This window comes from Sander lucioperca, chromosome 11 (assembly GCF_008315115.2).
Source record: "Sander lucioperca isolate FBNREF2018 chromosome 11, SLUC_FBN_1.2, whole genome shotgun sequence".
NCBI lineage: Eukaryota > Metazoa > Chordata > Actinopteri > Perciformes > Percidae > Sander > Sander lucioperca.
Window position 1 is genome coordinate 20552408 of NC_050183.1, and position 25362 is coordinate 20577769.

General features: G+C 39.7%; 2 protein-coding genes across 4 annotated transcripts in view; one reads left to right on the forward strand and one right to left on the reverse strand.

Annotated features, from left to right (window-relative positions):
- lrrc7 (leucine rich repeat containing 7) overlaps positions 1-21021 on the reverse strand; it is a 126303-nt gene extending 105282 nt beyond the window's left edge. For both annotated transcript variants that reach the window (XM_036007231.1, XM_031283873.2), the window contains exon 1: positions 20666-21021. The gene's annotated coding sequence lies outside the window, so the exon portion shown is untranslated. The remainder of the gene's footprint in view (positions 1-20665) is intronic.
- Positions 21022-22936: 1915 nt separating this feature from the next.
- The window catches only part of ccdc17 (coiled-coil domain containing 17), a 10134-nt gene continuing 7708 nt past the window's right edge, over positions 22937-25362 (forward strand). For both annotated transcript variants that reach the window (XM_031283909.2, XM_031283911.2), the window contains exon 1: positions 22937-23603. In XM_031283909.2, the coding sequence (XP_031139769.1) occupies positions 23406-23603 (198 nt within the window). In that variant the 5' untranslated portion in view covers positions 22937-23405. The remainder of the gene's footprint in view (positions 23604-25362) is intronic.

Here is a 25362-nt window from a genome sequence, read left to right on the forward strand (position 1 = left end):
GGTTAATTGCACTTTTGCTATTATGTTGTAGTTTGACTGCATATATTTAAATTGTTTATGTGTTCATGAGACTTGCCGTTTCATATTCCTCTGCAGCAGCACAAAATAAAATGAAAGGATTGCTTTGTAATGTCAAATTATTTTTCACTGGTGGCGAGATGAGCAGTAAGTCGAACCAACAATGAGATAATGGCAGAAGCCTGCCTGCATGTGTGTCAGTTTGTCTGTCCAAGTAATTCAAATACAATAAAATGGGGATGCTCATCACCATGGCGATGCAGCATGAGTCATTGTGAGGTTCGTTACGGAGACAAAGGCCCATGTCGAATGTATGATTATGATAAGAGAGAAACGGTTAGCCTAGATACAAGCACATATACAAGTAGCGTATATATAAATATACTATATTATATAGGGAGAGTTTATTATGAGCCTCTCCTTTCCATCATGCACTTCCACACATCAATCATTCCTCTTTCACAAGAAAAAACAACCTTTGCAGCCTAAAATTGCATTCTGTATCTCTAACTCTTTCTAGGTTAGTTATCTCTGGTACCAGCCATATCCTTTTGTTGTCACTATTTGTTTTTTGTATTGTTACTGTTGCTATAGCAGTCCTCTCTATCTGATGCAACTCCTGGTCTGGGGGCTGAAAGGTATCAGTGGTCATGTGTTTCGCATTCATTTGTGTATTTAAACACAACTTAATTCTGTTGGTCAGTGGGTCTGACAGGAGCAAGAGAGAGGGTTGGGGATGTTGTTCATATTGGGAGATGGGATTAGGTCCATAATGCTTCAAAATACATGGTTTTCCTCTGATATTGGATAGTAATGGGAAGTAAATGTACAAGCTGATGCATCAATTTGATCCGCCTATAGATCAGCTGTTGAGCTGAATCAGACACACTTGTTATTAATGTTGTTACCATATGTTGGTATAACATATACCATATACAATAATAGGGGTGTGTCATTTGTAGTGACATTTTGAAGGTGAAGGACTGGGTGGGGTGGTGTGTGTGTGTGTGTGTGTGTGTGTGTGTGTGTGTGTGTGTGTGGGGGGGGGGGGGGCTGCATATGTACGGGGCCCAGATTGTTGTGCTACGCCACTGGTCCTTGATAACAAAATACACAGACTTTGGGTACAAGCCTTTAATTACATATGTTTCACCCATGCACAAGGTAAAAGTCATTATCACGTTCTCAACAAACTTTGCAGTTTTCCCCACAATCACTTAACAAGTCATTTCAATTTTGAGAGAGCTGGAATGCAGCAGTGAAGCAGGCATCATTCCTTAAAGTGTCCTCAAAATCTCCTCAGTGCATCTAAGATTTTACACCAAATAAATGGAGGAACAGACAAATGTACAGAAGGAAATTGTTCTGTGGTCCTCCCCGCAGTTTCAAAATGCTCCCTCTCTCTAAATAATCTGAATGCTGACTGCCTTGCCCACCCACAGTCTGCTGGCCGAGACCTGTTGTCCGCTTCACCCTGTTCTTATCTGTGCAAAAAAAACAAAAACAAAGCCAGTGCCTCCTGTTGGATGAATAGCTGCAGTTTCTCAAGGATGTGAGGAGTGATCGGTAGTGAAAATGGGTTGCTTTTAAAATAATCAAAATGTTCAGGGCGGATAAAAGTCAGAAACAAAGTAACTTCTACATAATAAACTGCAATTTCTGAATGCAAGAGAAACAAATAAGTGTCCACTGTCCTCCCTATTAACTTCAATTTCAATTGTCTTACACCCTCTTTCTCTCTCCTTCCATCCCGTCCATCCTGGCAAACAGAGTGGGAGCGAAGGGTGAATTAATAAAGGAGTGAAAGTGGAGCACAACTCCCTGAGGTCCGCCTTTTCTGGGACGCTGACACAGAGAAACACACAGACACAGGCACACGCACACCCACACAACAACACAATCTACATAAAGACTCTGACACACACATGCATTCTTCTCGTGCATTACTGGGGTGATGAGATGAGAAGAGGAGGAGTCAGAGAGAAAACAATCCATACATCCCATCATCTGCATGCCCCTGCCTTAGAGTAGGAGGGACATGAGGAGGGGGAGAGGGGGAGTGAAGAGTGGAGGAGACTAAGGAAGAAGGAGAGGGAGGGTAGATGGGAGGGCAAGAGCCACGTGAGGGGAGGATGCATGGAGAGTGTCACCGAAGGCGGTGAAACTTACAATGGTCCCATACTCCCTGTGATTCCACCTCTCATCTCATCTTTCCTTTCTTTTCCTCTCCTATCTCATGTCCTTTAATTTCCCTTTCTCCTCTTCTCTGTCATTTCCCTTTCTTTTAAATATCACATACTCGCACACTGCATACTCCCGTGTTTCCTCCTCTCCTCTCTTGTTTCTGTCCTTGTCCCCTTCTCTCTTCTCCTTTCCTTTTATCTCTCCTGTCCTTTTCCCCCTCCTCTTCTATCTTTTCTCTCCGTTTTCCTCCCCTCTCCTCTACATGGGGTGAATATGTAGATTTACACTGGTGTCTTGCATGTAAAGGCAGCAAAGGGAAGGCATGCAGTGGTGGAGGGATGTTAACACTACAGAGTCCTGTCTGACAAAACTATCAGCAAAAAAAGTGACAGCCTGAAGTGTTTAAAAGATAAAAGAAAACGAGAAAGAAATTGATATAAATGTGGTGCACCAAATCTGAGCCACTTTCCTGGATTAACCTTAAATGCATCATGAAAGACAGTCAGGAAGGGAGTTATTGTTTATTAACGGCTTACACTAATAAAACCTGTTAACAATTAATCCTCCTTTAGCAAGGAATCAGAAACATCCCCCAGGAGTTTCATTGTAATCCAAAGTGTTGTAGTGGGCACAGTTAGTTAGGCACTGGGGATCAAGCCAGCAACTACTCACTAGATTCCCTTAGAGTTTTGCCAACCAGTGAGCTCCCTCAACTCCATCCATCTTTCCCCACTCTCTGTTTTCATCTCATTTTCCCTACTATCTGCTGACAGAAACAAAGGCAGAACAAGAGGAAGAAAGGAGTGAATGAATGACATTAATTGAATGAGTCAGTGAGTTAAAGTAACTTAATGAATGAACATATAAATTAATGAATGATTAAACTTTTATGACAGGGTTACAAAAGTTACTATAAGTTACAGTAATTAACTGCTCTACTGGCACAACGTAAGGCTTTGGTGACCAACTATATATAGTGCTGGAGGCTCAATCATACAGTGCAGGCTTGTATGAATAATACAGAGTTGACACAAGCCAAACTTGCTCTCCAGTGGTGGAAGAAGTTTTCAGATCTTAAAAGTAGCAATACCACCATGTAAAAATACTCTGTTACAAGTCCTGCATTCAAAATCGTAAGTCTCAGCATCAAAATCCATCCGTCATTAATCCACAATAATCCATCATAATTTATTACTTGATTTGGTTTGTATAAATAATGTGAATCTGCAAAGTAACTAAAGTTATCAGAAACATGTAGTGAAGTAGAAGTGTAAGATAGCATTTCATGGAAATATTCAAGTAAAAGTACCTCAAAGTTGTACTAGTTACATTCCATCACTGGTGTCCTCTGAAATCTTGATTATAAAGTAGCAAGCTCTTTTTCCAGTGAAGAAGGCTAACGTTGCTTTGTAATGATTAAAGCACCTGATCATGAAATATTAGAGATTACATCTTAATAAAACACCAACACATGTTTTTCACAGAGAAGAGATGTATCCTAATGTTTGTCTCTACTCTGCGTGGAGGCAGAAACTGGAACAAGAAACTTACAATACAGCCATATGAATGTGATACAGCACAGGAAGGCTGAACGCTCACCATGCTACAAGGTAACAAAGGCTCAAAGATTTAGGAAAAATATTTAAAATAAAACGTTTGAGTCTGTTAAAAAAAAATAAAACAACTTGATTCCAGTATCTTCATCTGGTGAGGAATTACCTCTTTTTCTTGCTCTCTCTTTCCTGCATACCCATTAATTAAAGCAGCAATTAACTTGATGCAGAAAAAAGAAAAACACACAGAGAGAGAATAAAGCGATGAAATCAGTGAGGAGAAAGAATGCAAAAGAGAGAAATAGAGCAAAAAGGGAAAACATGCAGAAAAAAAGTGAAAGAAGATTTAGAGCTAGAACTAGTGAGAGGAAGAAAGTAAGAGAGCCTCTTGCAGAAGCCCAGGGGGTATCCTGCTATCCCAGAATGCTTTGCTCTAACCTACTTTGGTATTTCTGTTTCTGTCTTTGTCTCTGCAGCGCTCTGAGTGGGCTAGCTACTCCATACATACCATATCTGACTGAGTTTTGTGCATGTGTGTGCTCCTTGGATTTCTATCCTTCTGAGGACAAACTTAATAGGAATATACACATATTTGTGCCTGTATATGTCTGGGTCGGGGACCCCATGTCTGCAACTGACCTCACTATCCCTTAAGTGGTAAAAAAAGAGGCCTTTTGTCTCTGCTTAGGGGGGGTATATAGACAAACACGCATACCTACACACATGTGTACGCACACACTGCTCAGAGTCATGGTATAAAAGCCTCAAAACAACAAAGCACTTTTCTGTAGCTTGTGTGTACGCGTGTGTGTTTGTTTGTGTGGATCTGACTGTATGTAACTGTCATTGTAAATTCTGTTGTGTGTCCTTGAGTCAATGCAACTGTAATACATATTTGTGTGTCTCTATGTGTGAGAGTATCTATGGGTGAATGTGTGTGTGTGTGTGTGTGTGTGTGTGTGTGTGTGTGTGTGTGGGCTGAGTGGGCAGCCTGACGACCAGCTCAGCAACACTCTGTCACCATGGAAACTAATGAGCAGAGCAGAAAAGAGGCGTGTAATGAAGAGAGCAGAGGATGTTGTATCTATCTCATATAGTATACTCCATAACCTGCTGTATTTATTTATTAAATTGTTTCATCACATTTCACAAATCAGATGTGCTCAAATTATCAAAGGTTACTTTTGTAAAAACGTCTCTGAGACAGTGATGATTACTCAGCTAGCAAGTTAGCAGCTTGTTCATAACATAATACAAGCAATTACGTCTGGAAATGTGTAGAAATGCATATGTAATGTTCAAGGCCATTACTCTGATTAACACTTAAAATCAGTCATACACTAGCATCCACTTTCTTCCATTATAGATTATATTTGTACAGTTTAAAAAAAAAAACTGCAGTCAAATTCCTTGTATGTGGTGTACACATGCTTGGCCAATAAAGCTGATTCTGATTCTATGTTCAAGGTTGCTTCTATTTTCTTCTGAAAGAGAACATTGTCTTGGATTAAAGGAATTGTTGCATAACAGTAACAGACTTGTCACTAAAAAAAACCCTGCAAACTCGTAATGACCACACTACTCATGACAACATCTTCATTGTTCTATAATTACAGGAATTCTAAAAAAAAAAAAAAGAAAAAAAACTTTTATAAATCCTGTGCCATTTTAGTTTCATTTTAAAGATCATATAAGGGATAGCAGTTCTGTATTGTTCTCACTATGTCTGTTTTGTTCTAACAATTCTAAAACATTTTCTCTGCACTCCCTTTCACAACTTCAGACACATGCACACAATTGTTTTACTAACTTGTGATGAGATTGTATTGATTGACATCAATTCCCTTACTTTAACTCTTAATCTTAACCACTATATATCTGGCCCCAACGTTTACGCTACCCTTAGCGCATGTGTAATTCCAAACCAAAAGCTGAAGCCTAACCTTAAAATAAATCGCTAACCCAGTGGGGACCCGATTTTTGTTCCCATGAGAGCTGAGTCCCCACAATGTGATTGCAAGGCACACACATGCATTTATAATCACTGTGATATTCAACACTAGAACCAGGGCTCCACCTGCTGCATGCGCAGGAATACACACACAGTACACACATTACTTAGTTCACTTTTGGGAATATAACATAGACTTAAATTCATTTAATTTACCCTAATGACTTGACTTGACTACTTGACTAACCTTAAGTGTAACCACTGACCCAAAAATCAATTGGAAATTGGACAACCGTCCCCAATTAACTGGTCTTTAGTCTGAAATGTGTCCCCGCACACACACACACACACACACACACACACACACACACACACACACAGTCATCCATGACTCATGACTGTCCATACAAATCACTCACTGTTCCTTTTAGCTTCATGTTCAGAGGCTGTTTTGGTAACCGGTTTTAATCGGTGACCATTAACACCTACAGTAACTCCTACCTCACACACTCTATACATGATGCACATGACTTTAAACACATCAGCAAGGAAGCCGCTGTGTTTCCAACTTAGCTGCTGAATTTGATTACACATATTTTCTCTCCAACCCACACCTCTTGCGTTCTTTGTGCTAAACAACTGGGACAAACTCCATTGACATTCTGACCAAGGACAGCCCACGCCGCCTCACAACACTTTTTGTATTTGCTGTTAAAATGCTAAGAACAGAAACCTCTGCGGAGAGCCTGAACAGAATCTATTCAGGATGTGCCACTGCATATAATAATTTGGTTGCAAAATGACAATGACTATAAAAAAGAAAAATGTGGCAATGAAAAATAAACAAATGAAAGGCATATTTATATATAGTGTTTCTCACTAAACGTGTGTATCCTTCAGATCTAACCTTCCTAATAATACCTTAATAAAGCCAATTTTAAGGTATTGTCAAACTTGCATTGCATATGTGCCTCCTCATGCATGGGCTAGTATAGAGCACATGGCTCTATAATGCCCTTAGTGGTCAAAAACAAGGTTAAAGACACCTTTGATGAAAGTGCCATTACTAAAATAGGCTTGGGGTTAAACGTACTTAAACGTAGTTTTTGATCACTAGTAATTGTGATATCATGACTTTGCGGATTTAGGACTGTTGGATTTAGGAAAACAATAACGGGATGCGGGACAACAACGGCACGGTTGGGTTTAGGAAAAGAAGGAAGCGACGGTTGGGTTTAGGAAACGTGACACGCGGGACACGATCCCCGGTCTCTTGGGTGAAAGTCCTGTGTTAATGATGCTCGTATTATCGTATTGATGCAGCCACAACAGCAAAAAAAAGAAAGAAAGAAAAGTTTATTTAGGCTCTTTCACCAGAAGGGCAGCTAAGCCAAACGGGCAGTTGCCCGGGCAACAATAGCCCCTAACTGTGCACGTCCCTGTTTACAAATGTTTTATGAGGAAGCAAATGCATCCAACGTTTTTATTAGGCCTCAATTATACATACAATGTGTTTTGGGTGAAACACTGAATGTAAACATAAACTTCATATGGCACCTTTATATTAATCTTAACTGTCTGCTACTTAATTGTCAGCCAGTAACGTTAACAGTAACATAATGTTATAACGTATCAGCTATTTCTTTCTTGATCGGATGTATATAATCCATCTCTTTAGGGACAAGCGAGGACTAGAGGTCCCTCATTTAGAGGGGAGGATGGCCATCAGACCATAGAAGGATCCCCTGGAGAGTCTGAAGTCCACCCTCATGTCACTTTGCCCATCAAACTAAAGTACAGTGCCAGCACTGGGACTGTATCGTTCAGCTGGCAGTAACGTTACGGCCTGGGGTTTGGAGCCTGTAGAACTATAAGCACAGGACCGTCTTTTAAATAAAATTCTATTAAATGTATTTAATGTTGTGTTATCTTTTACATTGCACTTTGTATGACTGTAGCAAGCACATAACGTTAGTGCATAAAAGAATAGAAGAATGGGGTCTATTTAAATGTCAATTCTGTTGCCTCTGCTTTCAATCTGGATTGTCACTGTATGAAGACCATTTAGAACACAGAAAATGATGACTTAAAATAATAGCTTATATAATAAATATGATATCCACCTTGCCGGAGTAACGTTACAGGAATTTACGATCACACAGTGGTGCGTAAATGTATTCTAACACATGTACATATGATGTGAGCCTTTATAAAATGCTCAGTCTAGCTAGAAACATAAAATTATAAGTTTTGATGAATTATAGTTTGTCTATTAGGTAAGTTGTAAGGGTAATGCTTCACACCAACAGTCTTATCTATGGGCTGCAAGGATTTTCTCCTAAAACAGTCAGCATTACAATTGCTACTCAAATGAACAGTAATACATTAACGTTACTCATTTTTAAAGCAGAAACATAAAATATACACAAAAGAGAGGGGTCAACCAAAAATAGATAAAGATAATTAATTAATTGAAAACATTGAATAGAGAGCAATAACAAAAAATAATATTAAGATACTGTTAAGTTTTCTAGCTAATAGGCGGATGACACGACGGCGTTGTCGCAATCGTCTTATCCTCGCGTGACACTGAGCAAATGCAACAATCAAAATCACATTTATTTTTATTAAAATATCAAAAACGAAGCAGGAATGTATTTTTTGCAGAAAACAATAGGTGGCTGGAATGCTCTCCCCGGGTGAAAGTCACAATTTTACAGAAGAAGAAGAAGGGGTGAAATGTTGTGATCGTCATTTCCGGAAAGTGCACAACGGCTGTACGCAATTTGAAATGTACGCACTATGCAAGTCAGTACGTAGTGTACAAAGTGTACTGCCTGTTAGATCACTAACAGAAGTGCACGGTTTGAGACACACTATATATCTGTACAGTTCGCATGATTGACCAAATTTGCCAAATTCGACATTCCACCCTTATTCATCAGCAGCAAAGTATCCTGCTGATCGTCAGGCCACATAAATGATCAAATACAGTAAATACTGAATGGAGCAGACAGCAGATGGTATTCTGAAAGATCACTGGGAAGTAAAAGTGGACAGACTGCCAAGGCATGCTGGTTTCCTCTCCTTTACCTCATGTCCTTCCTCTAATCCTCTTTGTCCTCCCCCCCCTTTTTTCCTCTATTTCCCTTCATTCCAAGTTCTGTTTTACAGAACTCCATGGAGTGACTTCACTTGAGGACATTTAAGAGACTTTGCACAGCTCCCTCTGGAGTCACCTTCTGAGACACATTTGTGATTCTGGGCTATATAAGTTGACTCATGTGCATACAAGCACGACTCTTTATAGTCGTCCACATAAAGTGGCCTTAACATGTAATAACCGCAGGCTGTCGTTCACTTGCAACCCCAAAACGCCTCATCTAATTGGCTAATGGTTGGCTCTCAGATGACTCACTGCCTTTGTCTCTCAAATACACACAAAGACAAACCACACAAACAATGACGCACAAACATTTGCAATGAATATTTTGTTAGCATTTACACAGATGCTTAACTAGTGAGAAGGAACTAGACAGAAAAACAAACAAACAAAACTGAAGACTTCACACACATTAGTAGCTTGTTCTAGTCTTGCTACTGTCAACAACTTTAAAGAGTCTTAAAGTGCCCATATTATGAAAAAATCACTTTTTCTGGGATTTGGGGTGGTATGTTGTGTCTCTGGTGCTTCCAAACACACACAAACTTTGAAAAAAATCCATCCATGCTGTTTAGAGTGAGATACGGTTTCTGAATGTGTCCTGCCTTCAGTCTCTGGGTGAGCTGTTCAAAATCGGCACGGCTTGTGACGTCACAAGCCGAAATGAGCAGGCTAACCGCAACCATTAGCTCGTAGCGTTAGCATGCTAACGCTAATGCTAACGCTAGCATGCTAACGCTAGCATGCTTCTTCGTTTTCAATAGCAAAGCACTGCTACAACACAGACAAGTTCACCATAATCTCCAAAAGAACTACTTACATGTGCGCCCTCATTTAGAAGTCTCCCAGCTAATCCTGCCTTGTAACTGACCGAAGTTGTAGAAACAGCCTTTCTTTTACTGTCTATGGAGCTAGCTAGCTGACATGATCTACATCTGAGCTACTGAGCATGTGCAAGTGAAATCAAAGATAGTCCAGAAGAAGAAAAGAGGTCTCACTCTGTAGCTAAAACAGAGACCAGCTGAAAAGAGGATCTGCAGCAGTGAGAGAGAGCGGTGCAGTACAACACAAATATGGTGTTTTTTGAAAATTAAACCATGTAAACCTATTCTGGTACAACCTTAAAATACAATTATGAACCTGAAAATGAGCATAATATGGCTGCTTTAAGGGCCCAGTCAGAGCCCACTCTCTCCTGTGTGTGTGTGTGTGTGTGTGTGTGTGTGTGTGTGTGTGTGTTCTTGTTCATCTATATTCGTGGGGTCCAAAAACCGGGAATACAGTATACTTGTGGGGTCCGGACAGCTTTGTGGGGCCAAAATGCTGGACCCCACAACTTTAAAGGGCTGTTTGAAGGTTAAGACTTGGTTTTAGGATTAGGATTAGACTTAGGTTATGGTTAGGGTTAGGGTAAGGGTTAAGGTTAGGCATTTAGTTGTGATGGTTAAGGTTAGGGTAAGGGGCTAGGGAATGCATTATGTCAATGATGGGTCCCCACAAAGATAGTGAAACAAGTGTGTGTGTGTGTGTGTGTGTGTGTGTGTGTGTGTGTGTGTGTGTGTGTGTGTGTGTGTGTGTGTGTGTGTGTGTTTGTGTGTCTCTCCATGGGCATCCTGTGCGTGTGGGTGGACAGTGAGGCTGAGTTGTCATGTTGGCCAGAAGAACATAACTGCATATTCATAACCAAGCATCTATGCATATAAGCCTGCACACACACACACACACTCAGGTAAACACAGATGTACAAAAGTCCCTGTGAGATGTAAACACTATTTAAAAAAACCCACTAATGGTCATGCTGAGGAGAACAGCAGGAGACAGGAAAGACAGTGAGAGAGAGGTGAGGTAGACAGAGATGGCAAGGGGAAAGACACTATGGCAGACTAGAACGAGAGAGAGGAAGAGAATGAGTGGTAGGCAGGAGACTGTGTGGGTTGACTTTTTCTCTCTTGGGTGCTATGGTAACCTACCGAGCTGCAGCTAATCAGAGGAGGGGAGAAGAGGGGAGAGAAGAAAAAGGAGGGAGATGAGAAGAGAGTAGGAAACAGAGAGAAGAGAAGAGGAGAGGAAGAAGCAAGAGAGAGGAGAGGAGGAAACAAGAGTAGAGGAGATGAGAAAGAGGAGAAAACGAGAGGAGAGAAAAGCGTAAAAGAGAGCAGAGGGGAGAGGAAGAAGCAAGAGAGAGGAGAGGAGGAAACAAGAGAGGAGAGGGGAGGAGATGAAATAGAGGAGGGACAGGAGAGGAAGAAGCAAGAGAGAGGAGAGGATGAAACAAAAGAGGAGAGGGGAGGAGATGAGAAAGAGGAAGGACAGGAGAGGAAGAAGCAAGAGAGGAGGGGATGAAACAAAAGAGGAGAGGGAAGGAAAGGAGCAGAGGAGAGGAAGTAACAAAGTGGAGTGGGGAAGGCAAGAAAAGCAAAGAGGAGAAGAGAGGGAAGAGGAGAGGAATGGAAAGGAGAGGAGAGAAGCAGAGGAAAGAGGAGGTGAAGATATGAAAAGAAAGGAAATGAAAGGGAAGGAGAGAAAAGAGGAAATGAAATGAAAGGAGGAAGGAAACAAAAGAGAAGATGGCAGGAAAGGGAAGAGAGAAATTAGGAGAGTAAGAGTAGAGCAGTCAGGGTTTCTGCAGGTTTCACAAATCTCTTATGTGAAACTAAAACAAAGATGATAGATAAGAACATTTTGGTTTTAAAAGCCGTTAAGACATTAATGTTATGACGTGTTTAGAGCTCCTAGCATTCAGTAAAACAGAAACTCCAGTCGACCATCACTAAAGGAGAAACACATGCTAGCAGCGTGGCTCTAAGGATGGTAATGTCAGTCTGTCAGTTGGTCCAGACTGAAATATCTCAACAACTATTGGCGGGGTTGTCATGAAATTTAGTGCATGTCGTCTGTATCTCTAAACTCAATTTATTATTAGTGAGTTTTGTGTTTTTGTTGGCAAATATCAGACGCAGAGGCACACGTCCGGTGGATTTCCACCCCTGCAGCTTTATTTTTAGATCTTTAGTGAAGTGTTTTGATGGCTTGTCGTATGGATTCTAAACAGACAGCGTCTTTATTGTCTTCACTGTCAACGGGAGGAACAAGCATTTAACTGATTGAACAATAAAGGACTTTGTCATTCAACCAACATAAAGTGAGTTTATTTCCTCCGTTTAATAAGTGATGGTTAAATTGAGAACAGTCTCCTACTCTTGGTTACCCTGCACTAATATGCCCTCCGGGGATAATAAAGATACCTTGGACCTTGGATTTCCATTCACTCAGATTTTTTGGTTTCTGTATATAAAATCAAATACATAAAACATTGTAAAAAATGTTTGTGGGCAGACTTCTTTTGTGTTTGTTGCTGTGGCAGTTGATGTATATATACAAAGAAACTGCAAGGCTGTAAACATAACAGTCCTTTGTTCCATAGCCTGTTGTATTATGTACACCCTGGAGCACAATTAGCGCTAAATGAATCACATTATGATTCCACCACATGAAATGAGGTGAGCACTTTGTCGGCCCCTGATGGGGAGGCCCATGTTCTTACCTTTATATGGCAATAACAGGTGCACAGATAACCAGTGTTGGAAAGTCACTAATTGCATTCACTCAAGTACTTTACTTAAGGAGAGTTTAAAGTGCCCATATTATGAAAAAATCACTTTTTCTGGGATTTGGGGTGTTATGTTGTGTCTCTGGTGCTTCCACACGCATACAAACTTTGAAAAAAATCCACCCATGCTGTTTAGAGTGAGATACGGTTTCTGAATGTGTCCTGCCTTCAGTCTCTGGGTGAGCTGGTCAAAATCGGCACGGCTTGTGACGTCACAAGCCGAAACGAGCAGGCTAACCGCAACATTAGCTCGTAGCGTTAGCATGCTAACGCTATGGCTAACACTAGCATGCTAACGCTAGCATGCTACCTCGTTCTCAATAGCAAAGCACTGCTACAACACACACAAGTTCACCATAATCTACAAAAGAACTACTTAACATGTGCGCCCTCATTTAGAAGTCTCCCAGCTAATCCTGCCTTGTAGCTGACCGAAGTTGTAGAAACAGCCTTTCTTTTACTGTCTATGGAGCTAGCTAGCTGACATGATCTACATCTGAGCTACTGGGCATGTGCAGTGCAATCAAAGATAGTACAGAAGAAGAAGAAGAAAAGAGGTCTCACTCTGTAGCTAAAACAGAGACCAGCTGAAAAGAGGATCTGCAGCAGTGAGAGAGAGCGGTGCAGTACAACACAAATATGGTGTTTTTTGAAAATTAAACCATGTAAACCTATTCTGGTACAACCTTAAAATACAATTATGAACCTGAAAATGAGCATAATATGGCTGCTTTAAGGTACTTTACTTGAGTATTTCCATTTTTTGCTAGTTTATTTACTTTTGATAGTAAATGTAGCTGAAAGGGCTTCTGTACTTTTGAGTAGGATTTTGGATGCAGGACATTAAGTATTTTTAACATTAACGTATTTACTTAAGTATCAAGGATCTGAATACTTCCTCCACCACTGAAGATAATGGTGCCAGTTGGTCCCAACGTGTACTATAGTGTAGGACAACCTAATAGAAATTGGCTAAAAAAGATATCCACCAAAAAGAAGAAGAAAAAAGAAATAGAAGAATGTGTGCGAGCGAGGGAGGGCAATATTATGTCACTTATATAGGACAAATAGCTTTTGAATTAGAGGGTGTGTTGGTCTCTTGTGTCTGAATTGTCAGAGCCAAACGCATTATAAAATCAAAAACAATTGATCTCAGTCCAATGAATGTAACAATTCCTTATTCTGGACATCAACATTGAATCTGACAGACACTGGTTATTTGAAGCCGCAGGACAATCAGAGGCATTAATTATGGGCTGTTGTTAGTTGATAACAGATTACAATGCCTTCATGTTGTTCGATAACATAAACCGTTCAAAGCTTGTCATCTGTCTGAGTCGCGCTCTCAGAGTCTCTTTTTCTGTAGTTGTGTCATCATCATGCTGTTTTTTGATTTGTGGCAGATGAAGTAAATATAATTCAGCGTTGCCAATGTCAAAGCTTTGCTTCTCTCATCAGTCAGTCTCTCTCTCTCTCTCTCCCCTCTCTGCTAATTTCTCCCCGTTTCAAAATCCTGCTGAGAATGATGCAACCATACAGTAACTATACAGACAGACAAGTAAACGCACGCACGCGCACACACACACACACACACACACACACACACACATACACACACACACAGAGAGAGAGAGAGAGAGAGAGAAACTGTTTAAAAGATGAGGTTTTCTGTTTGTAAATGAACGAAGTAGATAGAATTTAAGTAGTCTGGTTTCAGAAAGACTGTCTTTCTCTCTGTCTGTATGTCTGTTTTTTAACCTGTCTGTCTGCCTGTCTGTCTATATATGTAGGTCAGGGTGCCCCAGTTGTAACTGGCCCTACTTTCATGTGATTGGTTTACACGTTTTCTGTTTTTCTGGCTGATTAGACCTCTCTCAGGGCTATACCTATGCTTGCAGTTCGCTGATGTAACCGACCTCCATAAAACAACCAAAAATGTGTATATTGTCCTGCCATAACAGGTTCAACAGCAGAGTCAGTTAAGCTCAGATTATAGCTCTAATGTCTTATCCCATTGAAGTCATAAAGCATCTGTTTTTGTTTCTAAAGTCGAGAGGGTCGTTTATCACTTACTGCTGTTTTGAAGGTATTTCGAGAATCAATAAATAGTCTTTTGCCCATCTGGATAAGTCTAACCCCATTTCCTAATTCAAATAAAGATGGCAGCTGAAAGTGACACCTCTCTTTGCCCAAATAGACCTTTTTCACAGAAAACATTTTTGACCTATTATTTTTTAATAGTAGGAAAAGCACAGGTGTTACTAATAACATTAATGATGGCTCAGTGCTATTTAAGCTGCCCATTAAGCCATGACAGTGTAAAAGTGACCCTAAAACCAAAGCAGCTAAATGGTTTTCCCTACAGTGACATGTCAAAACATGTCTGTGAAAAGGGCCTACTGTACGCTGAGATTTATTCATCAATATTAGTTATTTTCCTACAATTAATATTTCCGTGTACCATATCATGTTTTACTACATAAGTGTTGTTGAAAAATCACTAGCGATAAGTCTCATACATGAGAGGCATAAACTGTGGCCCCACAGTCCTGAGAAGAGGTCTTATCAGCCAAAAGTGAAAACACATGTGTACCATGGGTGTGTAGAGTTGTTCTCAGCACCAGAATCAAGTCCCTCCACCTCAGGAAGAGCTAGTCTCTGACCTGGACTTTCAATCAGAGTAAAACCTTCCCAAAATGATCAGAAACCATCAATCTTCAAACTGTCAGTTTTCCAAAAAAAACGGAAGAGTCGGTTTGATTAACCCTCTGTAATTACTGGGGACTTGAGGAGGTTCGGGGCTTAGCCCGGACCCATTTAAATAAACTGAATGCAATGCAAAACTATGATTGGCTCGCCCAGCTTGTTAGTAACCAGTGTATGTTCCTTTTAGCTTCCAGTTTGTAGATGTTAGTTAGATGGCACCAACATTTGGCCTAATCATAACTGGCAACCCAAAGGCCAAGGTTTTGTTTCCAGATTTGTTTGGTGACATATGATGCATGCATATTTCCTGCATTCTGGTGAATTTTCATGCACCTATTTATACCTTTTTCTGAATCAATATGCTGGAAATATCTTTATGTAAAGGGAAAGATAGGGGACAATTCAAAATATAAAAACATAATTGAATATATTGCAGTAAGGCTCTCAGGCATTCTGTATTGCTTTCAACTATTTATTCTCCTTTGGATCGACTTTTCTAATTATATCTGAGTCAGCACACATGTAGCCTAGGCATCATTTACTCTTTCCTCCTCTTTTGCATCTTTTGTTGGGGAAGTAACCTCTTTAAATGTGCATATGACAATTATTCACCTCAATGATACATTCATTAATATTAATTTATTAATAAACCCCTGGACTGTAATATTTCAGATGTTTGAGCAAGATTTCTGCTAATGTCCAAAACTGTGTGCACATTCAAAATATATCTGTGTTCTCTGAGATTTGGAGGAGTTGTGATATTTTGAGAAAAATAAAGTTTAGAAGTTTTAGAATAAAGTCACTATATTTTAGAAAATAATCTACCTGCACCATAGTCTGCTGTGCAATACGTGATTGCTCTGCTGATACGGTAGATGTTAGACCGTCTGACAGACACAGAGCCCCGTTTGAGACTCTGGTCTCTGAATGAGACAACGTTTAGGGAAGTGGCTGTACGCTGCTCTACATCGGAGGTGGAAAACCGAGGCAGAAATACACAGATCTCACGACACATCTGCCGCAGCATGTCGACAGCAGAGCGCATCCATAAACCTGAAGCTGCACAGCTTTTTACAGCGACAGTGGACACTAAGCGACGCTGCTTCAGAGCTCAGTGTGTTTGAGTCTGAACCATAGACTGTAAACGTCACGTCACAGGAACTTCAAACTAAATCATTATATTGCGCTCCTAAACTTTGTGTTAATGGCATCAATGTATTAGACTGATGTATGCAGTATGTGCAAAGCCAAAGCACAATGAAATAAGGCAACTTATAATTTCGGGGGTTTACATAGGCTATTGTCCAGTTTCATATTTGTCAGTCAACCTTTCAAAATACATTTGGGGTTACACTACACTTTACACATTACACTAAAGCCCCGGCAACTGGGTCTTCCCCGAGGCCTCCTCCCAGCTGGACGTGCCTGGAACAGTATATATGCAGAGAGACAGTAACAGTGACAGTAACACCAGCTAGAAACAGATGTATTGTGCATTATTCTATACTTGTGTAGGTGCATACAGTTATTCATAAGCAACTTCCTATGATGCACCTCTCCTGAGCATGGACCAAATACTGTGTCAGCATCATCCAACACCAGTAACACCCCTCAGTTCTGCAGTCTCATTAGTCTAAAGCCACATTATCACAAACCCTATCACAGGCACATGTATTTTATATTCAAACATATTGGCTGTTGCTTTATTATGTGATTTTTCAACTTTTAACTCAGGTACTGAGTTTTTTTTTTTTTTTTACCCAAAGGTAATCCAAAATCCAAAGATTAAGATATGGCCAGCAGGCAATTAGCTTAGTTTAGCATAAAGATACATTTTTACATTTTGGCTAGCTGTTTCTTCCTGCTTCCAGTCTTTAGCTAAGCTAACTGTCTCCTAGCTGAAGCTTTATATTTAGCATGCAGACATTAAAGTTATCCATCTTCTCATCTAATTATCAGCGAGAAAGGATTAAGCATGTAGTAGTGGCAATGGCTACAGTTGGGTTAAACTAGGGGATTAGGATGGCATTATGTCAGTATGGGCACTCACAAGTACAAATGTATGTGTGGGTGTATTTATGTGTGTATTGTAAATAAGATGGCATTTGTCCATTTAATCATTATTAGACATTTCAGACACATTAAACAGTCTAGGTTTGAGTGCACTATTAATGCAATATTGGTTATATTTGAAGAATCTTAAATCCTAGTTTTAAAACAAGTCAGTTCAGCATAATATTACAATTGAATTTGGCAATAATTACTGTTTAGCACCTCCTGTTGACACATTGCCACTGACAAACTGTCACTGATACACTGCAATCTTGCGATCGTACATGCTGTGCTAAAACATGATTAATTTCAACGAAGCCTTTACCAGTCGAGAGAGATTTGAGGCTTACTAAGACTCAGGGATTTAATTACTATGTCACTGTACACTTGGCTAGAAGAAGCTCTCAGCTGTGGGGCATCCCAGTGAATCCGTGGGCTAAGGTGAAAACCATGTACTTGTGATGTTGTGGGCTCAATCTGGCTCCTAGTCTGCCCCTCTCCCACCCCCTCCCACCCCTTCTCTCGCTCATCATCCCTGCCACAGCTCTGCATGCACTCTAATGAAGCAGAAACAAATCCCAAAGCTTTATATCTGCAGTAGACAGAGCTGTGAAGACGAGATGTTTCCTCCTACGCAGGCAGACAGACAGGCAGTAGCTCGAGAGACCCGAACACCTACCACTCTATAGCTACTGTAATGCTATGGAATATCTAATTTATTCTCACTGAGGAAGCTCAGCTGAGCTTTTAGCTAAACTGAGAGATTCATTCTGTTAAAGATGTATATCTGAAGCGAGGATCTGAATTCATTGTGTGGACCGATATCAGACATGTACTCACTGTACAGGTTCATAAAAATATTAACTGTCTACAGAATCTCTTTGGTTTACCTACAACAAATTCAAAAACCTGTTAGGCTGCCATGTTAGTCAGTTCTCTTCCAGTTGACAAGATGGAGCAGAGTTTTACAAACAGAGTGAGTCAGTTACATTAAGATGGTTGGAATAAAATGTCTCCGTTCAGAAAGAAGAAAGAGTGCGATCATAGGCAGAGGAAGCACATCTTCAAAAACGGATCAGAAACAAATCTGTTCCATCTATTGACTTTCTATATAATGCTTTTAAAATGATATTTAATCAAATATGAGATTTTTGAGGATGGTGGGTAGCATACATTTCTGTTTTAATCAATCTAGGTTCTTGATCAACTCATTTGATACGTTTGTAGTAGAGTCAGGAAAGTATTTAGGTATTTAAAAATACTGAGGTTGTGATTTCAAATTTCCCTTAAACATTTTTGAGCCACCAACCAAACTGATTAAAAAACAAAATATAATTATAATTTTTTAATTCAACTGTTCTTCTATATTTTCTGTAAATTGAAACAGAATGGTCTAAATGTTGTTTCAAAGAAAAGAATTTCACAGAATTCTGGTGAATATAGTGTACACTAAATCCTTTATATTGGTATTCATTAAGTTTTTGCGTTAACAACTGTCACATTTATTCGAAGACAATATCACAATCGGCACACAAAAAAACAATGTGTTTTCTCTGTGTCACCAAAGACAATGCAGGGCAAAAATGACTTCTAAGTCAAATGACTTTAGTTTTTGTTTTGGGTCACTATGTTTTTATAGAAATGAGTAGTTTCCTCTAACAAAACTGAAGATGGTGATGGGCTTCTTGAAGCATTACTTTGTTTTTAACAAACACTGGTTAGATTATGCATTGAAAAATATAGACAGGAACAATTAAATGGGTAAACTACATGATTCACTCATACAAATGACTATGACTTGTTGAGGTTGATTTTGTTTCACCGGTTATATATGATTTAGTATTTAGAGAGACTGTTGTCATTAATGCAAATTACCCAAACCAGGGCAAAGATCTGTCATATGGATGCTGAAATGTTGAATGTATGTAGGGCTGCAAATAGCAATTATTGTCATTATCTGTATAAGTCTGTAACAATATTGATGAATCAATTGTTTTGCCTATAAAACACTAAAGCCTGAAAGTATTATTTGATTATCAAAGTAGTTGCCCATTCATTTTTAAGTGATGGAATAATCAGCTAATCCTTTCACTTACTTTCATTACTGATAATCAAGAGGTGCAAGAATAATCCAAAACTAATTATATTTTTGGATTGTGCTTTTCCTAAACTGTGATATTATTTAGGATATATGAAATGATAATACATCTTTGAGTTTGCAACTGTATGACAGACGCGAGGTCTCAATTCAAGCCAATTTGTTCCCTACAGGGTTCCTCAGCTCTCAAAATCTCATTGACACTGAATCAAAGTTTTTAGATATTGGGTCTTTGGAAAATTGTCTATAAGTCCGTTTTTCTTTCTGTAGTCCAACACAAATCTCACAAAACCCAACAGAAGAACAACAAAAAAAGACTTCCTGCAGATGAAACTTTTCACACCTGATTTAAAAACTTAAAAACATTTGAGGCGTCCTCAGGTAGTCGGGCAAAAAACTCTCGGCAAGAGAGCAGCCGAGCAGAAAGCCAAGTCCCCTGATTGTGCACAGCTGAGTCTTGAGGGCACGAAGGAGCCGGCTGTCGCCTGACCCGAGGTGACTAATGGAGGTTTTATGGAATCCTGGTGGCACAGAGGGCTGGCACAAATGCCATTTCCCTTACAACGAATTGAACCCAATGTCTCATTGTCTCTCTTTATGATCTTTCCAAATTGTAACACAGACATCAGGGGGGGGTCAGAAGAGTTTTTCACCTGCCCACTTGTTACATCACAAATCTGTTCACAGCGATAAAACGAATCCTCCAACTCAGGCACGTATATAGCCTACCGTATATACATGCAGATTGATTTCTTCAGACTATCCCACTAGAAACGGTCTCTACATCTTTCTAGGTTACAGTAGCAAACAGACAGCCACACTCCTCCAAATGACTGTAGCAGTGAAGCTTTTCTGGACTAGTGGGACAGCATGATACTGCACACAGCCCAGATACAGAAGTATAGATGGAGCGTTATGTAATTAATACTCCTCCTCCTATGCAGATACAGTAGGCAAGCGTAGAAATCCTGGCCACAGCTGTAACTGTAGCCCCGAAATGACTGACACAGCTCACGGTGTCATTTTAATCACTCTGGCTCCTATATTCCCATTTAGACCAGGAGCTCTTGACTCAGCTAAAGCCTTTGCATACTGTAAAACAGCCATCCAATGTGTATATATACAGTAAAACCAAACCTCCTCTACAGCCACGCAGCATGCAGAAAATCTGTCTCTCTCCATCTCACCCACACACACATATATATATATATAACATTGAGCCCAAATAAAAACCTGTTTACCTGCTATCCCATAATTCACAGTTCTGGCAAGGACAGGTGACTGGTGAAGCCAAGACAGACAGAGAAAAGTGGTGAGGGGCTTCTCTTACCAACAAATCCCCCTTCTTCAGGAATCCTTTCCTCTCCCTTCAGCTGGCTTCTTCCAGTGCTCCGGCTTTCATCTCTCCAGTAAAGAGAGCAGGAGGAAGACAGCCAAGGACTTTAAATAATTAGCATGCCTCTTGCTCTTGTGTTTTCTCTCTGTCTCCTCCAGATTTCTCCACAGTCTCCGGGGGGAAGCAGGAGCATCAGTGATACACTGCCGCGCGCTCCGCTGCAGGAGGCTGAACGTCAATCACACAGGTAACCTAGGGAACCGCTGGGTCCGCCTCCCCCCTTCCCCCCTCCCAGCCAACGCTGATTGGTCGGCTGACGGACAACCAGAAGTCCTCGCAGATTCACAGATGGTATACTGAGAGCTGTGGTGGGATCATGTACAGAGCCAAACAAACAGTAGTGGATTGCGGTACTTGTGAACTCTTTCTCTCTCCTCTCTCTCTCTCGGACTTCAGAGCCTACTGCTTTATTTTACAGTTGCTTAGCAACAAACCGGCATGTGTGAGTGTGTGTTGCAGAGCAGGAGGAGAGATGTGGGAGAGATAAAGGAGTTCAAGTCCTCAACTCGCTCTTTCTCTTTCTCTCTCTCTCTGTCAGAGGTGTGGATGGATGTTGAATATTTCAGCTCTCAGCAGCAGCAGCAGTATTATAGAGGCTGTTGTTGCTTCAGAGCAGCCTGATATAAGCAGTTACATGCAGAACTGAGAGTTAGTTATTAGGGGTAGCCTTGGTATGAAGGGGGTGATTAAGATTAAGTGAACAAATTAGTGTATTTAAAAAATAAAAAGGGAAACAACTCTCCATTTAATCTTTAATTGTGGTGCACAAAATCCTTCCATCCTGAATGGAAGAGTTTATAGCGCAAAATCGGAGAACTTCTCTTAGTCTACGGTTTAAAAAAATAGTCCAACCAAAATATTTTTTTGTATGAAACAGACTTTAAGTGTTTGCAGCTGCACAAAATGTCCATACAAACTTCTCAAGCCATTCCTGCACCAACATCCACATCTCTGCTTCCCAGACATAGGCTCACTATCTATGATACAGTAAAAAAACAAATATGTCTAAATACATGACTTCCCTTCTAAACCTTACCCACAATCCTGCCAAGCTCTTGTGTAGACAAATGGATTGGTTGGCACAGGTTAGAGTGCCTGCCTCCTGCACTTTTACTTGTCAGATCGGCTCTATCCTGACTCAATAATTACATTAAAATGTTTACATATCAAGTACATCTTTAGAGTTTGCTCAGTAGATAATTCTGGGATGCATGCAACATTACTACACATAGTATTTAATAACTACTACACATAGTATTTAATAAAGACGACTGGAGACTAAAATCTGTTGTTACTGCAGTACTGAAGTTGCCACAACCTTCAGTGTAACAGTAAAAGCTGATTGTACATACAGCTGTCAGCAGGGGGCACCTTTTTTCAGTTAAATTAAGATAATTTTTATTGATGTATTCAGTGAAACAGTAGTGTGTATGAAGTGTGTATATGGAGTTCAACTGAAAATATATTATTGATATTTGGGAGTGTTCTTTTCAACACAAGCTGACCGAATATGAGCAGAAGTACATGACTACAATTGAGTTGAATTTGCCTGAAGTAGAAAACAGACCCACTCTGTTAAATAACGCTTCAGTTTGTTTACTGCTGAAATCAGAAATCGGGAGTGTCACATTTACATGTTGCAATGTAGATGAGCTGATTGCGTCATACTTTGGTGATGGGAGTGACTTAAGGGAGACACCGGTTTGCCTTTGAGATTGGAACACATCTATTAAAAGTCTCTATGAAGCAGTTGGATGTGAGAAAATCCTCTCAAAGGAACTGACCTGCTAAGAACTGTCCTTGTAGAGTCCTGTTCTAAAAACCTGTACAGCCAGACTATGCATTACACGGTCGTGATATGTGAACGCAGCATACTACAGAATGTGGATTACATGGTGACTCTGGTGAGTTTTGTCATTCAAGTACTGTTGTCTTTTTTTCAGTTTATTGTTTCTTGCACAGAGTTGTGACTGTAAGCATGAATATACTCACTGAGGTCACGTCCTTTTACCGTTGTTGCTTTGGAGCCATGACTTCCTCTACACAGCTGCAGTCAGCCTCTCAGAGTCCACACTCGAGGGTGAGAAGAAAACATCAGGCAGTCTGAGAATAAAAAAAAAAAGGCATGTTATGAATATTCAACTAGTAGAAGAAAAAATATGGGCTGTGTTAGCTTAATGTGGTTGGAGAGATAGAAAGTGCAGAAACTGAGAGCTTTTTTTATGTTTGCTTCAGACAGGATCCCCAGTTTCCCCGTTAAAATAGGCTTCATTTGGACTGGAAGACTTCACTTTTGACACATCCATATACAATATAAAATGAGATAACTTATAAAATAGGCAGGGGCAATTGGTGGTATGTTTAGAAGAACTCATGGTGGCATGGTGACAGTTACCAACAAACATACAAGCCTCGGTAGTTAAGGAGCAAACCAAACATGTTTTCCAGCCTTTAAGTGAACTGATCCTTCAATTTCATTTCGAATACTACCAGGTAGTTTGTGTATTTATTTGGAGAATACAATATATTTTTTGGGGGACCTAATATTGTTTTGTGTATTATTTCTACAGTATTTCAGTTTAAGGTTAGGCTATTTGTTTAATATTTAAACCAGACTTTATTTAAGCTTCCTGCAACCCCCCCCCTACATGATAAACACCAGCTCTGAAACCAGATGGACAGGGAATTGATCTGCGGAGAATGTAACATGGTGTTTCGCTCCGCTGGGCTGCTTGAGAAACACAAAGCACTGTTCTGCATCGGGAGCGAGGTAAGACACCTTCGGGTGCAAAGACACAGCTCTGAACATCTCCTAAGAGACAGACACGGATGTGTGGACCCTAAACAGACAAGAACCCCTGATCTCATCCAGGTGAGTAAATGATACTGAAGGAGAGCAACGTCTGAGCAGGTGGATTAGGTAAAAGACTGAAACTAAGGAGACAATGTATGTGATTAAAGCGGAGGGGTTAATTTAGCTAAAAATCTTTACACTGGTTACCTGTTAGTTTTCGTATTGATTTTAAAAATTCTTTTACTAGTTTGTAAGGCACTACACGGCCTAGAACCAGACTACCTCTCACAAATGCTTTTATTTGATGAACCAGGAAGGCCACTCAGATCCTTCAACTCTTCTCTTTTAGTTGTTCCGCAAAGCAGAACAAAAACTTATGGTGATGTTGCTTTCAGCTACTATGCACCAGCCTACTATGGAACAGGAGCTGGAAATATAAATACCTTTAAACGGAGAATAAAAACCTACTTATTCAGTCTGGCTTTCACATAGTGTGTTATAATTTACAATAATTATTTTATAATTATATTATTTGTAATAATTTTATTACCATTTTACTATCTTTTATTATTTTAAGTGTTTATATTTGTTTTAACGTGTTATAACTTCTATGGTTTGTGTTTTATATATATATATATATATATATATATATATATATATATATATATATATATATATATATATATATAATGAGTTATTGTCTTAATTATTTTATAACAATTCATACATATGATTGATATTGGGGTTTTTTTCATCTCTTTATTTATGATTCAAAGGATTACAACAAGGTACAAACACAAACTGAAAATATTTTACATTTTAACCAAATTATTCCCACTTCCCCACCCTGCCCCAAATGTAGGTCCTAAAACAAGTAAGAAATGAATAAACATTAAAATTACTAATCCGTCAAGCAGAGTTAAGAGGTCCACACACAATGTTTACAATATATCAACCGTTTCCACATTATTATTTGACCCAGTGTCCATATTATTATAAAACTACAACATGTTTAAAACCTTAGTTATACCATGCTAAGGAATTACAGTTTACAAAAGAAGAAAAAAAAAAGATTAGAAGGTAATAAGTACAAAATGTATGAGTCCAGGTGATCTAAGTAAGAGGTAGAGATTTCAAATGTTCCAGATAATGTATTATGGGGCCCCAGATATCTTCAAATTTATCAGGCGAACCCCTCATGTCCAATTTAACCTTCTCAAGGCTGAGGAATAGCATGAGATTTTTGATCCATAGAGCAACTGTGGGTGGGAGTGGTGACTTCCAATTTAATAGTATTCTTCTTCTTGCAAGAAGCGACGCAAAGGCAACAATGTTTTTTACTCTTTTCCCAACTAACTGGTGATCAGGCATAACTCCAAAAAGAGCTACTTCAACGCACGGTGCCAAGTTTAAGTTTAATGAGGTAGAAATACTTTTAAAAATGGTATTCCAGTATGCTTGCAAGCGATGGCAAGACCAGAACAAGTGTGTCATATTTGCTGGAGATCAGTGGCACCTGTTGCAAGCATCTGTGATGGTCGGATAGATTTTAGAAAGTTTGGCATTTGTGTAATAGATACGGTGGAACACTTTGAATTGTATGAGTCCAAGCCTAGCAAAAGACGTGCTGTCATTCACTCTCTTAATAGCTTGCTGCCAGACTTCTTCAGAGATTGTATTATTTAGATCTTTTTCCCAGTCTTCCTTGATCTTAACAAGGGGGATCTTGCCGTAGTAAGTAGTAGGTTATAGATCTGAGAAATAAGACCCTTCAAATTCCTGGGTGTTCCTAAAATGAGATCTGATTGATATTATTTTAAACATGTAATTGTTTTTT